The 16,165-nt window shown below is 37.4% G+C and overlaps 1 protein-coding gene across 1 annotated transcript in view; it reads right to left on the bottom strand.

The window, feature by feature from the left end:
• The window catches only part of LOC120530196 (coiled-coil domain-containing protein 178), a 472,799-nt gene that overhangs the window by 442,969 nt on the left and 13,665 nt on the right, over window positions 1–16,165 (bottom strand). Inside the window, exon 2 of the mRNA XM_039754457.1 lies at window positions 4,087–4,167. Coding sequence (XP_039610391.1) covers window positions 4,087–4,144 — 58 coding nt within the window. The 5' untranslated portion in view covers window positions 4,145–4,167. The remainder of the gene's footprint in view (window positions 1–4,086; window positions 4,168–16,165) is intronic.

The following is a 16,165-nucleotide window of genomic DNA, read 5'->3' on the forward strand; positions in this document are numbered from 1 at the left end:
TTGGATAAGAAATTCTAGACACTATTATGCCTTATAGCTTGAGGTCTGCCTTGATTTTTGCTTGTGCACCAAAAAATGTAAGAAATTTCAATAAGGTGGTGTGGAACTTTTGATATCCAGTATCCTCTGTACAATGCTAAAGTCATCTAAAGGGGTTTATTGAAATGCAATATTCTTATTATTATGCTAAATATCATTGTTGTATTCTTCTTTAGTCTATATTGATAACTACCACAGCTGTGCTACTTCATGTTGCCTTCTTGCAGGTGTAAATTCCTGGGATATTGCATGTTTTACAGAGAAGAGGTCTCTTGACCTTGCAGCTGTATGCTATTTATGTATCTGTATTAATAAGTATTAGTGCTAACCTCATGGGACCAACAATGTGTTAAAAGGAGAAGCAGAGAGGACAAACAGCACCATCTTGTGCTTTTTTATAGAACAATGAATAATCGATTCCTTTGTTATCTGCCCAGCTTAGACACCATTATGAACTTTGTGTTGGTTGATGGTATTCATAGGAATTTATAAGAGTGTAATAAAGAACCAAGAGATGGAAAGTGCCAGGAGGCTGAAGAAAGTGTAGCATAATTGTCTGATTTCTTACTGGAGTCAGAACTAAAAGAATTATTAAAGCCCTGCACCAAAACCAAATCACCAAACCAAAATCACAAACAAGGAAGATGTAGCAAAATTTCAGAGATTAGTAATATAATAGTCCAAAATCTTAATTGTATCTTTCTGAGTTTATACTGAATGTTTTTTGATTCTTTTACTGTTAGGAATATTCTTACTTCCGGTAATTTTTCAAAAATTGTTGATGTTTTATTTAGAATTGCTTATTATTTGGTGTCCTTTTGACTACTATTTAGGATTGTGCATATTCTCCATCATCCGTCACCATCAACTCTCATTAAGGCATATGTAGTTGTCATAGGAATGTCCTTGAAGGTCATGACCCTGACTTCAATGTGACAACATAAAAGGTTATCTGTGTGACACTTCTCTGTCTGAGCTGTGAATAAAACCCCTTTTGAATCGTGCTATAAGAAATTCTATGTGAACGTTAAATTTCTTGTGTACCAACTTTTACCAACACTTTTTGACTCTGAGTTAGCCTTCAGTTTTGGCTTGTTGCACAGCTTTCTCTGATCTTTCTGGTTTTGCCCCTTTGCCTGTGTTCGTATGCCCCTGCCCTGATCACGCTCAAAAACTGGCTACTTTGTAGTCATAGCGTTTACTTTCAAATTATACTTCTGAAATATGTAGAACTAATTTCTTTTCTCTAAATGCTTTTTAGACCTTTTTTAATATTTTTCATGTCTTTCCCAATTCTGTCCTGTTTCCATTGTGCGCGCCAATATCTTGAAGACTGGTTGTCATAGAAACCAGCTTGGGAAACACAATGCATAAAGTTACTGATGCTGCCATGATACTTGTCCTTGCTTCCTTATTTTTTCTTTATGATAGTTTACTAATTCATTTCAAATAATTCATTGTTAGTTTAGCATATTTTTGCCATGTTGTCTTGCAGTAACTGTTTTGCGTCAGTGGTGGCCACCAAATGCAGTCTTGGATGTTACGTGTACCATGTTAGATCTACAATAGTACAACAACCAAAATACATATATGAATTTGATGGATTCTGAATAAAAACCTTGTGTTTTTGCTTTTTTTATTTCATTTTTGACTTCATGGCTTATTGCTTTTAATTTCAATTACAGTTCTGGGGTAAAATTTGTTTTTGATGCTCTCTTTCTCAGTTTTCTGCTTATGATCTCTTGCCCATTTTAATGGCTCCTCTTCTGGTCACTGCCGTCACTTTGGTTGTATCCCGTCACCTTAACAACTTGACTGCATTCTGGCAGCACCTTGACAGACGTGACTGCATGAAGGCCAGTCGTGATGATTGCTGCGTTATCCAAGACTGGATTGAAAACACAACTGTTCTTCTGGAGAATGTTTTATAAGCAATTCTCTCTTAAATAAAGTTTGCTATTGTTTTTTTGAATATTACTTTGGGGTTTTGGTTTTCCATTTGACAAAGGATAAGATAGATTTTTGGTTATTGAACTAAGCTTGACTCTGCTGTGTTTCACCCTTTGGTACCTCTATAAATAAATTACTGTCGTTGCTGAGAACAGCCAGAAGAAAGTAACTGATTTTTTTTTTATCTTTAACCCACTGGAATGCCTACTGCGGGGTTCCACCACTTATACAGGTGGAGCATGTTAACAAGGTGCATCAAAATCATTTGACTTGCAAAGGTAACAGCAACCATAAGCAACATGGTCATGGCCATGCAAAGCTGGATACATCATGGTGGCACACACAGCCAACAATAATTTAAAAATGGAGGGGAATTGACATGATTGTTAAAATTGTGGACAGAGTGGGAAAGAGAAACTGTCAGAATCCTGGTAGCAGAAAATTGTAACTATTAAAAGTATTTAAAATTTAAATAAAAGAAAAATTACAAATACTAAAAACATAAAAATGCCACATACAAAATTACTAAATATTTAAAATCACATTACAAAAGCAAGGTCAAAAGCCAAAGTGAAACACTTGACAGAACCTGTCAAATGCATCAACAAACTATAAAACAGAGAATACAGACAGAATCAGCTGCCATTACGCTCATGGAGTGGCTGAGAAACCTTTTAAAAGCCCCCCATGTGCAATAAAGACTAATTGCAGGACTTGGAACCTGTTCTTTAATTGGGAGCCTAGCCCCGCAACAGTCAAAAACAATGAAACAATAAATTAGTAAATTAACAAATTCAGAATAAAACAGAATGATTTAAAGAACAACACAATGACAAAATACAAAAGATACAAAAAACAAGATTTATACAGTACCATGATAGTTAAGAGCAGAATGGTATAAATAGTAAACACAGTGTAAAATGTAGAATAAATGTACAAAAAAGTGATTCCAGATATATAAATATAAAGATTAATTACATGTGCAGTTCATAGCAATGTTGGTATTTTCCTTAACTAAAGAAGGGTACAATATTTGTGCTGGGTTTGTATAATGCTTTATTCATGCTCTTTCCAGTTCTGTTGTCACCAGTTTGTTAAATCCAAATAAACTTTAAGCAAACTTCAACAGCATCTCCTGGCCTACTTTACACCAAATGTATTCAACCCAGATGGGAGATTTATATCCCCACAACACATTAGACTTGGTCACTGAACTCCACTGAAAACATCAAGGCCTCTTTTTCAGTTCAAGCATAAACCAAATTACCAGACTTGTATCTGCTGGAACTGCTGTATGCTTCTGTTAATTATGCTTTAACTTCAGTAAGTTTTTTACTAATATTTTTTTTGCCATGGGCCAGCACCGCTGCTGTATTTACAAGTCCTGGGTTTGAGTCCGGGCCTGGAAACTTTTACACACACATTTTCCTCCAGATAATCCATTTCCCCTTCCATCCTTAAGATGACTGGTAATTGGTGGCTCCAAAATGTCCCTATACAATATGAGTGTACCCTGTGACTGACCGATACACAGGCAGTGTTATTATTTCTACGTTTGAGATAGAAACAGAATGTTTGCACCCCTGAACTGGACTAGTGGGTTAGAAATGGAAGAAATTGGATCCCTTTTTATGAATTCATATAATTTAAACAAATAATAATACTGTAATACATATATGTTCCAATTTGTTCAATATGCATATGCTGCATATAATTAGAAGAACACAAATTAATCTTAAATGCAACTCAAAGATCTAAAGTATGGGTTCATGGAGCTATTACTGTCATGAGTACAGAGTACAGGAGAATTCTTACTTGCATGTGCCAATCAACATTGAGTTTACAATTCAGTATAAAACTAAAGGACAGAATAATAACTCACAAAAGAAGTTTAAATATATTATTAGCTATACACTAAATATGAAGAAGAAAAAAGTTCCAGCACTATCAATTTTGTCAAGAGAATCAGCAATGATCAGCTCTCCTTCCTTTATTTTTTACTTGTTAGCAATTAACAATGAAACAGAAAAGCCTACTAAAGCAATACATTTTCCCTACTTTAAAACATTATTATGGTCTCAGATGAGAAAGACTTACCGTGCGTGTGTGCCTTCTCCTTTTCTGAAGGATATTTAAGTAGTTTCACATCAGGCATTTTTTGAAGAGCAGTTCATTAGCCTAATGGGGAATTAAAAAAAACTACTGTAACTTGACATTTTTCACTGACATTATTTTTAAATAAATACTGAAACTAATTATGTAATTGCAGGATTTTCCACTATGTATCTGAGGGCTTTATGAATAAAGCATTAATTTATGTTGAGGGAACTGTTTAAAATTTCAGCTGTGAACGGTTAAAGTCAGTAGACCAGTTCTGTTGGTGGTACATCTAATTTGCATATCTGTTCGCATACAGGGCAAAACCCAGTGTTATGGGCAGAATAGGAAGACTTGGGTTTGTGGTACATTTTAAAATCTGGGTGTTTTGCATACTAAATTGTGACTCAGGCCTGGCTTTGTACCAAAATGCAGTCTTTTTTTCTGCTGTCTTCTCTATTTCTCTGAGTGCAGATGACTGCTCTGGTAGTTTCAGGTTCACAGCTACTGATATAAGACATTGGGATGATGATGGCTGGAGGTCATCTAACCACCCCCACCCCATGTTTTGCCTCACCCCATCCAAACACTGTACAATACTTCTCTGTACTTATTACTGTGATTATAATAATCACCTGGCATTACAGAAAATCACAGAAAAAAGCAGTCAAAGAGACTTTGTTCATACTGCAACTAAAATTACTTCATCCTAAATTTTGGTTCATTTTGACTGTTCATATTAATTTTGCAAGTGATAAAAAAATATGACAAGTGTGTATAGATACCTCTTGAAAGTGCCCTGCAAAAGCAAATTAAAAAAAAAATGTCAGACAGAAGTGCCCAAAAGACCACTGTGAAACCAACACCATTGTGGCTGCTGCGCTACTTTATTCTGTTTTTAGCGCAGAACATTTGTGAATGGAGAAAAGGGGTGTGTCAGTTTATGCAAATTAAGCTGTCTGCGCCAAGCTCAAAGGACACGGCGTTACCAAGTGCGCTACAAAATAGTGATGGGAAAATGAAGCTTCATGAAGCTTTGAGGCTTTCTTTCTATTTATGCCGAAAAAGATTCAAAGCTTTGAAGCCTCAGCCCCAGTATGAACAGCAACATCTGGTGGTTAACTGAGGTCAAGGCAAGCTCTCAACAGCGCAAGTGAAGCAGCACTCACTGTTTCAGTCTCATGTCACCAGTAAAAGGTCAGAAAAGTCTGTGTGCATTTTATTCTGCTATGGTCCTTGTCAATTTATACTATTTAACTTATGAATGCCACTTCCACTGTTAGTCACCATCTGTCACCAAAACTCTCCAAATCTCTCTCTCCTCACAACCTAACATTGTTGAATAAGAATGTTGTATTTTATATAGGCTACCTGTTAATTTAGCACAAAAGCTGTCAAACCGACAAAACGCTGTCAAACCAATAAAGCGCTCCGTGAAGCACTGATGACATTCGAAGCTTCAAACATCACGGGTCACATGACAGCGGTGTTTTGACACAAGTTCCGACACAGTGATTCTACTCACTACGCTTCAGATTGACTGACACAAGCTTTGACACTTCAGTATCATTTTCCCATCTCTATTACAAAGCTCAAGTGCTTTATGGACTTTGGACTCTGTTTTAACTTTGTTAGTTCCTCGACAACCCATAAACAGCATCTGAAGAGCAGAGAGTTTTCAACCTTAATAAATTGTGCCTGATTAGAAGAGCGTCCCCTTTATGAGTTTAGTTCAGTTAGGAATGGGGAAAAATATTGCTCAGTGTTGTCAATGGTTTTGGTGGACTGGGTTGTGTCGCATGTGATAATAAATTGGTGATTTCGAAAAATCCAACACAGCAAATTAACTGATGGAGCCAAACCATAACTCAACATAATAAAGTGTAATATTTTTTGGAGATGCTGTTTTTCCAGAATGTGATAAGAACAGATCAGGACAGTGTTGTTAAGTAAGTAAAAGTCATTAATAAATCTTGTTATTTTTGTTGGCAGACATTTATTCAAATCCACTGAATACTGAGGCATTACTAATTTTATGTTTTTATGCTAATTAAGTATCAAGATTTTTAGAAGTTTTTATCTATCTGTGAATCAGCTTTAATATAATCTATACTAATAAAAGGCAAAGCCCTCACTGACTCACTCACTCACTCACTCACTGACTCATCACTAATTCTCCAACTTCACATGTAGGTCGAAGGCTGAAATTTGGCAGGCTCATTCCTTACAGCTTACTTACAAAAGTTGGGCAGGTTTCATTTCGAAATTCTACGCGTAATGGTCATAACTAGAAGCTATTTTTCTCCATTTACTGTAATGGAGTTGAGCTCGAAAGTCGTGGGGGCGGAGTTTCGTGTGACATCATCACGCCTCTCACGTAATCACGCAGTACGTAGAAAACCAGGAAGAGCTCCAAAAACCGCTGAAGAAAACATACATTATATAATTAAGAAGGCAGCGAAACAATTAGAAGCAAGCGAGTGACATATAAAACCATATTCAGCGGCTCATGTGAACTGACACAGTGCGCAGGCAAAAAGCAACAGTTCCAAAGAGTGCTGAACAAAAACTGAATTATACTGCTACGCTCAAAAAGACAAACCACACACTGTAGCACAATAGTAGAGGCTTCGCCTCTCGTGCCGGCTTCCGAGGTTCGATTCCCGAGAGGGGATGTACTGAGTATTTACGCGTGCTTCCCGATACATTTTAGCCTCACATCCCCTTGGTTTGAGACATATGAAAAAATATGCGGTTAACGCAGAAAGACAGATCACCAATTGAAGCTTTATGAATAATGGATACTTTATTCGCGATCAATGATTGTTTTGGTAAAGCCATACTCAGTGTATTCATTAGATGAACGGTAAAAAAGTAAGAGCGAGGGGAGGATGACTTATTGAGGCACGCAGGCAAAACCACAATAGCACGCGGGCTCGATGTACTGTAGTGCGCGTCAACTCGATCTGAATTGCGCGATCACAATTGAAAAAATATATCTTTTCAAGTTCTATTTAGTCCATATGTGTCAAACTCAAGGCCCGAGGCCACATCCGCCCAGCGTAATTATATCCGGCCCGCGAGATCATTTTATATATTATTGTTATTAATGGCCCGGGGATATGAAGCGCTGGTAATATAATAAACTACAGATCCCATAATGCAGCGCTTTAACTGCCTTGCCGAACACTTACCGCGTCAATCAAGTCTAGCTTATGATGCTGCAAGTTATTGCGAAGCTAGCCCACATGATGCTGAAGAGAAAAGGTGATTCTGAACATAGAGCCTTTAAAAACCGATGGGAGGCTGAGTATATGTTTACTGACATTGCCGGTAAACCCGTGTGTCTCATTTGTGGAGCTAATGTGGCTGTAATTACAGAATTTAATCTAAGACGGCACTATGAGACAAAACATCAAGATAACCTGAAAGACCTGAATGCAATGCACAAGATACAGAAAGCAGAAGAGTTAAAGAAGAATCTGACACTTCAGCAGACTTTTTTACCTGTGCAAAATCACAAAGTGATTTCAAGTGAAGCTACTTTTATGGGAGACACAAATGCACCAGTGCAACTTGCCCCACTTTCCCTGTTGCCAAGTAATGTTGAACCAAGTCGGCACAACGGTGTTCCCAAATACACACTTTGCTGATAAACTGAGCGCACTGCGCACTGAGTTCGCACGGCGCTTTGGTGACTTTGAAGAACAAAAAAAGAATTTTGAGTTGTTTCAACCCATTTGCTGTCGATGTGGAAACTGCACCTGTGCAGATTCAGATGGAGGTGATTGAGCTGCAGTGTAATGGCACACTGAAGGCAAAGTACGATACTGCAGGGTCCGCACAATTTATTCACTCCATTCCTGCAAAAATGCTCCAGCTCCGTCTACATGCGGCTCGAACCTTGTGCATGTTTGGTAGCACATATCTGTGTGAGAAGCTCTTCTCAGTCATGAAGACTAACAAAACAGCACACAGGAGTCGCCTCACTGATGAGCACCTGCAGTCCATCCTGAGAATCTCCACAACACAGAACCTCACACCAAACATAAACAAACTTATTGCCAAAAAAAGACGCCAGGCGTCCAGCTCTGATTAAATGACATCAGAGCAAAGACAACTGAATGATTTGATTTGTTATTGCTGAAAAGAACAAATTTAATTTATATTTCCAGGTTTTGTTATGCACCATGTTCATATTTGAATTTGTATAATTTTGACAGGATATATTTTTATGGAGAGCAAAATCTTTTGGGATATTTAAAATTTAAGTTTATTTTTTATATAAAATTACATAAGAGTAAAGAAATTTGAATGTTTGTTCTTTTAACGTTTACTTTATTTCTAACTTGTATAATTTAGACAGGATATATTTTAATGGAGAGCAAAATATTATAGTTATATAGTTATTTAAGGTTTGAGTTTACTTATTCCGGAATAATATTCTGTCAACTAAATAAAAATTCCTTCTATTTAAAATTTAAATAGAACTTGAACATATACGATAGTTGTGTGTGTGTGTGTGTGTGTGTATATGTATATATGTAGATATGTATGTACCTGTATATATATGTTTATATATGTGTGTGTATGTATATATACTGTGAGTGGAAAAAAAACACACCAAAATGTTTTTCATCACATCTTCAACAATAGTCGGCTGATTTACTTAATGTTTAATACAAAGTGTATGTAATATGTTTTCCAACAACAGTTGTATTAATTACTCACATCAAACAAACAACATCGCTGCACTAGCTTATTGAACTTAAGTCTTCGTGTTTTGACATAAATAAAATGAGATTACCTTTTCATTCAAAGTTATCAACAAGATGTGGAACAGTAATTTTAATAAGTGTTTAATGATTTATTAAAGAAGTTGTTCGAAGTGCATTCCCTTGGCACGAACACAAGCCCTCAGCCTTGGTCTCCACTGATCAATTGCCTTGTCAACAACACTCTGTTTCAGATCAGCCCAGACAGAGATGAGGCGCTGCTTCAGGTCCTCGATGTCTCGTATTGGAGTCTGGTAGACGCGGTCTTGCATCAAACCCCAGATTCAATAGTCGACGGGATTGAGGTCTGGTGAGTTTGCTGGCCAAAGGTCTGGTCCAATTAAACCTGGAGTTTCACGACGTAGCAGCTCAACAGTGTCCCGTGCACGGTGTGCTGGGGCGTTGTCATGCTGGAAGACAAAGAAGTCTCCTGACATGTGTCTGATTGCTGGCAACATGTTCTGTGTCAGCAGGACATCCCGGTAGTATGCGACATTGACTTTTACTCCGGGTTCAATGAAGAAAAGCTCTGTGCAGCCAAGTTTGGAGACTGCTACCGATACCATAACTGAGCGGCTGAAGGTGGGGCGGGTCCGCAGGAGGCGCTTGACATTAGTATCTCGCTTCTTTGTTGTTGATGGTACGTACAGACGATCATTCTGGGCATTGATAGGTGGTGCCACCGTAAAAACCTTTTCATCTGTGAACCAGATGAAGCTGACGCTGTGCTCTGAAAACTTGTCTAGCAGCTGCTTGCATCGTTTCAAGCGCGACTCCTCGTTGGCTGTTGTTAACTGCTGTGCACGGCGCTTTTTCAAGCACTTCAGCTTCAGGTCTTTATGGATTATCTCAACCACAGTTCTTTGGCTTATTCCGGTTTCTCTAGCTATCTGTCGAGTTGTTCTGTGAGTCTGTGGTGCGTCTTCTTGGCTTAGTACAAGATCGTTAACAGCTTCAATGTTTTCAAGTGTACGCACCGAGCATGGTCGACCACTGCCTGGTTGCCGGTCCACAGTGCCGGTCGACCGAATCTTTCGTAGCAGCACATCGAGGCCGTTTTTGTTCCAACCTTTCTATGGGAACTCTTTTATCAGTCGACGACTGCTGCAACCCTCTTAATAAAAATTCGGTCTTCTGTACTTAAATTTAGCAAGAGTCAAACTTGTTTACAAACTTTATCATCTGCGTTCGCACGTATCCATGGCAACCAAATTTATAAATAAGTAAGATCTTATACTGCTTTGACCAGGCTTTGACACACGTTTATACAATGTTCCAAATTTTATCAAAATCGGCCGACTATTGTTGAAGATGTGATGAAAAACATTTTGGTGTGTTTTTTTTCCACTCACAGTGGAAATGTATTTGTATTTTTATTTGTATGTATTTGTGTGTATATATGTGTGTGTATGTATATGTATGTGTGTATATGTAGATATATATATATGTATATATATGTGGATGTATGTGCATATATGTATGTATATATGTGTGTGTGTATATATATGTGTATATGTGTCTATGTATATATGTATGTGTATATGTGTATATATATATGTATATATATGACAGCAACACTCATCACTCACAACAGTGACAAAACAATTACATTGTCAATCATGTTACGTTATTATTAAAATGTTTCCTTTTCTTTTTACTTCTCCGCTGCCAAGCGCGGGTATTTTGCTATATATATATAGATAGATATGACAACAACACTCATATCAATGACAAAACAATTACATTAACAATCAAGTTACGTTATTTTTAAAATTTTTCCTTTTCTTTTTCATAACTTCTTTAACACACTACTTCTCCGCTGCGAAGCGCAGGTATTCTGCTAGTCTCTGTAATATTACCAAATATGACTTTAACACAGAGTTCTGCTGCAATCTCTTGAACACCAAGTACTGCATGTTGCATGGTCAACAGTAACCAGGTCAAGTGAACTAATAATATTAACCTCTGTATAAAAAAAACAAATACAAATAAATATTGTATACCGAAAAGTGCTTAGATACATGATTAACCAATGGCAATACAATTGGGGCTCAATTACTCTGAAAATTTCCAGCTACTTTTAGATACAACAAGAAAATAACTCAGGGATGGTGCAAAGTGAATTCTCTTGTGTAGAAAGCGATGACAAAAGTGTCTATCTTTACAAAATACCCCATTGTGAAGATCTTTCATTCTAATGAGGACAAAGGATAACAATATAAATACTAATTAGGCAAGAAAGTAAGTTAATATGAAGGATTTTGCCCCCCCCACCTTTAATTCATTGATATGGTGCATAACAAGACTTTATTCTCTTCAACCTTAACATTAAAAAATAAGAAAAACTATTTTTGAGTCAGCAAAAATAAAAATGTACACTTGACTTTCAGTTATTAATCTCCAGCACAGCTTCTGTTTTTTAGTTTATTCTTAGAACGCAGCTTTCTTGTTCAGGCAGCAGATTTCAAACTTTGCTTCGGATACTTCTCACCCTAAATCAGCTATCGGACATATGCTTTTCAGCCGTGTCCCCCCAGGGAAACAGTGTGGCACAGGGTCATAACAATTCACAAGAAATACTACAGTGTGACATGTTGACAGAGTCATAGTGCCACACAGCTTGTGCTACTGGGTGCTGTGATAGTCAGAACACTGGTCATTTAACAAAGAAACGGCAGGTTTGTTTTTTGCCTGTTATATTTAATTTTTTTTAAACAATTATTTTTCTCAATATTTTTATCATTTATTTTTAATAATTATGCAACAGTTCCAAAAAGTCTGTTTTCACATTGTCATTGTGCAGTATTGACTGTTGATGAATGTGGGGTAAAAATTAATTTAAACAATAACGGCACAACAAAATGTAGAAAATATTTATAATATTTTCAGACATAAGTGTCTGAATCCTTCCTCAATCTGCTCTATATTTCACTTTTTCTTTTAAACAAACATTTACCTCACTGTTTTTGTCATGGTGCCAAGCCATTGTCAAAGTAATCATTTGGAGGTGTTTAGGAGAGATGGCAGCAGAGTTTTTAACCAGATTGTTTAATGGAATCTTGGAAAGTGAGAGGATGCCAGAGGAGTGGAGAAGAAGTGTACTGGTGTCGATATTTAAGAATAACGGTGATGTGCAGAACTGTAGTAACTACAGGGAGATAAAATTGATGAGTCACAGCATGAAGTTATGGGAAAGAGTAGTGGGAGCTAGGTTAAGAAGTGAGGTGATGATTAGTGATCAACAGTATGGTTTCATGCCAGGAAAGAGCACCACAGATGCAATGTTTGCTAAGAGGATGTTGATGGAGAAGTATAGAGAAAGCTAGAAGGAGTTACATTGTGTCTTTGTGGACCTGGAGAAAGCATATGACAGGGTGCCTCGAATAGAGTTGTGGTATTGTATGAAGAAGTCGGGAGTGGAAGAGAAGTATGTAAGAATTGTACAGGATATATATGAGGAAAGTGTGACAGTAGTGAGGTCTACAGTAGGAGTGACGGATGCATTCAAGGTGGAGGTGGGGTTACATCAGGGATCGCCTCTGAGCCCTTTCTTATTTACAATGGTAATGGACAGGTTGACAGACAAAATTAGACAGGAGTCCCCGTGGACTATGATGTTTCCTGATGACACTGTGATCTGTAGCAACAGTAGTGAGCAGGTTGAGGAGACCCTGGAGAGGTGGAGATATGCTCTAGAGAGGAGAGGAATGAAGGTCAGTAGGAACAAGATGGAATACATGTGTGTGAATAAAAGGGAGGTCAGTGGAATAATTAGGATGAAAGAAGTAGAGTTGGCGAAGGTGGATGAATTTAAATACTTGGGATCAACAGTGCGGAGTAACGGGGATTGTGGAAGAGAGGTGACAAAGAGAGTGCAGGCAGGGTGGAATGGGCGGAGAAGACTGTCAGGAGTGATTTGTGACGGACAGATATCAGCAAGAGTGAAAGGGAAGGTGTACAGGACGGTAGTGAGACCAGCTATGTTATATGGGTTGGAGATGGTGACACTGACAGGAAAGCAGGAGACAGAGCTGGAGGTGGCAGAGTTAAAGATGCTAAGAGTTGCATTGGATGTGACAAGGATGGATAGAATTAGAAATGAGTACATTAGAGGGTCAGCTCAAGTTGGACGGTTGGGAGACAAAGTCAGAGAGGCAAGATTGCGTGGGTTTGAACATGTGCAGAGGAGAGATGCTGAGTATATTGGGAGAAGGATGTTAAGGATAGAGCTGCCAGGGAGGAGGAGAAGAGGTTTATGGATGTGGTGAGAGAGGACATGCAGGTGATGGGTGTAACAGAACAAGATGTAGAGGACAGAAAGATATGGAAGAAGATGATCCGCTGTGGTGACCCCTAATGGGAGCAGCCAGAAGAAGAAAAAGGAGGAACTAGAGGGAAAAATACAAGAATACTGAATGCAAGTATTATCAATACCTGTAGTTGAATATCAAATGCTAAGGTTTAAGGGTAATAAAGTTTGATAATAAATAATTTGTGATTCATTTTTACCTTTCCACCATTCCACTTTAAAGACAAATAAGTCAACTAGTACTGTCTGCAAAAGAAAGGCTTCCAAATGTTTCCAATTTTGAAATGCACAATCTCTTCATTAGAATATTACAGTTTGTTCCCTTTCTCCCAAATATGTGCTCTTAGGTTCATTAGTGCCTCTAAACTGAGTAGGTTCCGATGTATAACTGAATGTGTTGGACTGCACCCAATCCAGAAATATTTTCTGACGTGAAACCGAAGCTGCTGGGAGAGGCACTTAAGACCTTGAACTGAATTAAGATGGTTCAATAAAATATGGATGGATAGTACATGCTCCCTCACTTGTAAACTAACACATTTTTCCTTTAATACAACTGTTTTTTTTAAACCCCCTTTTTACTGTCATTTTCCAAGAAGGCTTAAAATTATGAGCTAAGCTGGATACTGTTAACAGAAACAGAATAAGTAATGCCAGGAAATGATTATGCTAATCTGAATCTTAAGAATGCTATTTATAACCTATTCATGAGTTGTGTGGCTTCCTTGACATGAAGGATAATGTTAACAACCTACAGTCATAAGCCTGTGATATTTACTGTTTATTAATGTATTCTGGCATTATTGCTTTAAAAGTTACAGAATAAATTGCTGTTAAATTTAACACTGCACAGCGTATGAATTCGTATCTTTGAAAGCCAAGAGTAAAATTCACAGATGGATTGAATAATAGGTGGTAGTGATGAATAAATGAACAATTAATGCACATAACTGCTTGAGATTAAGACTACAAACTGATAATTACTTGTGACTACTACTAACTGACTTTTATAATAAAGAGTAAGGAAGATTTACTTTTTCATTCATGTTACTTTTGTGACCAGATAAACCAAGCACTTGGTTTGCGTCCTCCTCAAAACCAGTACTATATATGTTATGTTATGTTCATGGACTCTATCTCTGATATGGCCGTGAGCAATACTGGAGCACCACAAGGAACAGTCTTGTCTCCTTTTCTCTATAATCTGTACACTTCAGACTATAAATAAAATACCAGGTCATCTCGCTTGAAGAAATTCTCAAGATGAGTCTGCACTCATGGGGTGTATTGATAAGGAGGCACAGAGGGAGGGACAGAGGAGTAGAAACCCAGGGTAGAAATAACCAATGGCAGTATTTAAGTAGAAATAAGTGAATAATAACATCAGGCTCTCAAAATGCTTCATAATGTAATATCCCGAGAGTGCAAAGACAGAGAAATGGAATTAGCCAATCACTGGAGAGCTCCAAGGTCTGCTGACAGCTTTGCATGTCTACTGGAGGGCTTTAGCAGCTGGAAGACACATCTGAAGTGCTCTTTACCTGCTGTATCACCCACTGTTCATAGCAATCTTCCCTCAGTATTCCCGCACCCTCAGACATTCCTCCGTCTCCTGAAGAGAGGACCCTGAGGTTGCTACAATATGTTACACTCCACAGAAGTTTTACCTCAAAGTGCAACAAACTGGGCAGGCATCACACAGGTTTAATATAATTTGATATCCACGGTAGAATGTACTGTTTACTTAGGGTCTGATGACAAAAAAAAAGTGTTATATGTAGCAAATTGTTTATTATTTTTCTGAATCCCATTAGTACAAGTCATTTGCCTTGTATAGGTTTTTTGTTTATAATATTCTAATTACATTTTTCATAATAGCTATGATCAAGTTTGAAGTGTCCAGATTTGGTCCATTTAGTTTGTGGAATTATTTTTGTCATTTCAGATTGTTAATCCTTTCCATGAACACCGCCATGTTGTTGATAGCAACTGTGTCACTGTTAAACTACAATATACAACCAATTGCATTTGATTTTTCAAACAAAAAAGATAACTTCCACACTGCAGCTCCATTCCCATTTGTTCACTCATATGTGACATAGATCTGATGTTTGGAAGCAAAACATTTTAGAAAGGATTTACACTGCTCTTGTAATGAACTTTTTTGCATCCAAACCTGACCTATTGAGCTCTCATCAGTCATGTCTCCTGTCCTTTGTACAATTGTTTCAATTCACTAGCAGAAATAAATGTGCACAAGCCAACAGCTCTGATCTTCATTATTTGTTTCTATTTATGCTTACCAATTCACAGACATACTACACTGAAACAATCTGAAGTAGCGCAACAATCAGCATCAGTCTGACAAAACTGTTTTATTCATCTTGTACGTGTTCATTATAGACATTTATACTCATATTACATTTGGATCAATTGCAAAATAAATAAACAAAAATCACATATTAAGTAAAAATCAGGATCTGGTCACTGCAGTGTGAACTTAGCGTTAAATTATGTCAGGCAATGTTCAAAAACAGTATCCAAAAATGTTAAATGTGTGAAAATGCTAATTATGGGAATGTTAAATTGGGGTTCGATTGTAAATTTTTTTTTTTCAGAAAGGGGCCACCACCACTACTATTTTGGGGGCTCCACAAATTTTGTGCTATTCCAATGGTCAGTGGGATGGTGGCATTTCTCAATCATTTATTACCAATGCCACAGCCAGTCCTAAGCTTCGCTGTTCTTAATAGTTTTCAATATGTTCTAAACCTTAGCTTTATGTTTTGACCTTAGCTTGATTTTTATTAACCATCTCATTAAACCAGATGCCTTGCCCTAGCATACAATCTCAAAAAATTATCTGGAGTTTTCTGTAAGAAATTCAGAAAGATCCTTTTATACAGGTGATATCCTGTTGTGATGAAATTCGCGGGATCATACACATATTTCGTTATAATAGAATTTTTGTTATAATAAAAATGGGGAAAATATG

The sequence above is a fragment of the Polypterus senegalus genome, chromosome 5 (assembly GCF_016835505.1).
Source record: "Polypterus senegalus isolate Bchr_013 chromosome 5, ASM1683550v1, whole genome shotgun sequence".
NCBI classification, from domain to species: Eukaryota; Metazoa; Chordata; class Cladistia; order Polypteriformes; family Polypteridae; genus Polypterus; species Polypterus senegalus.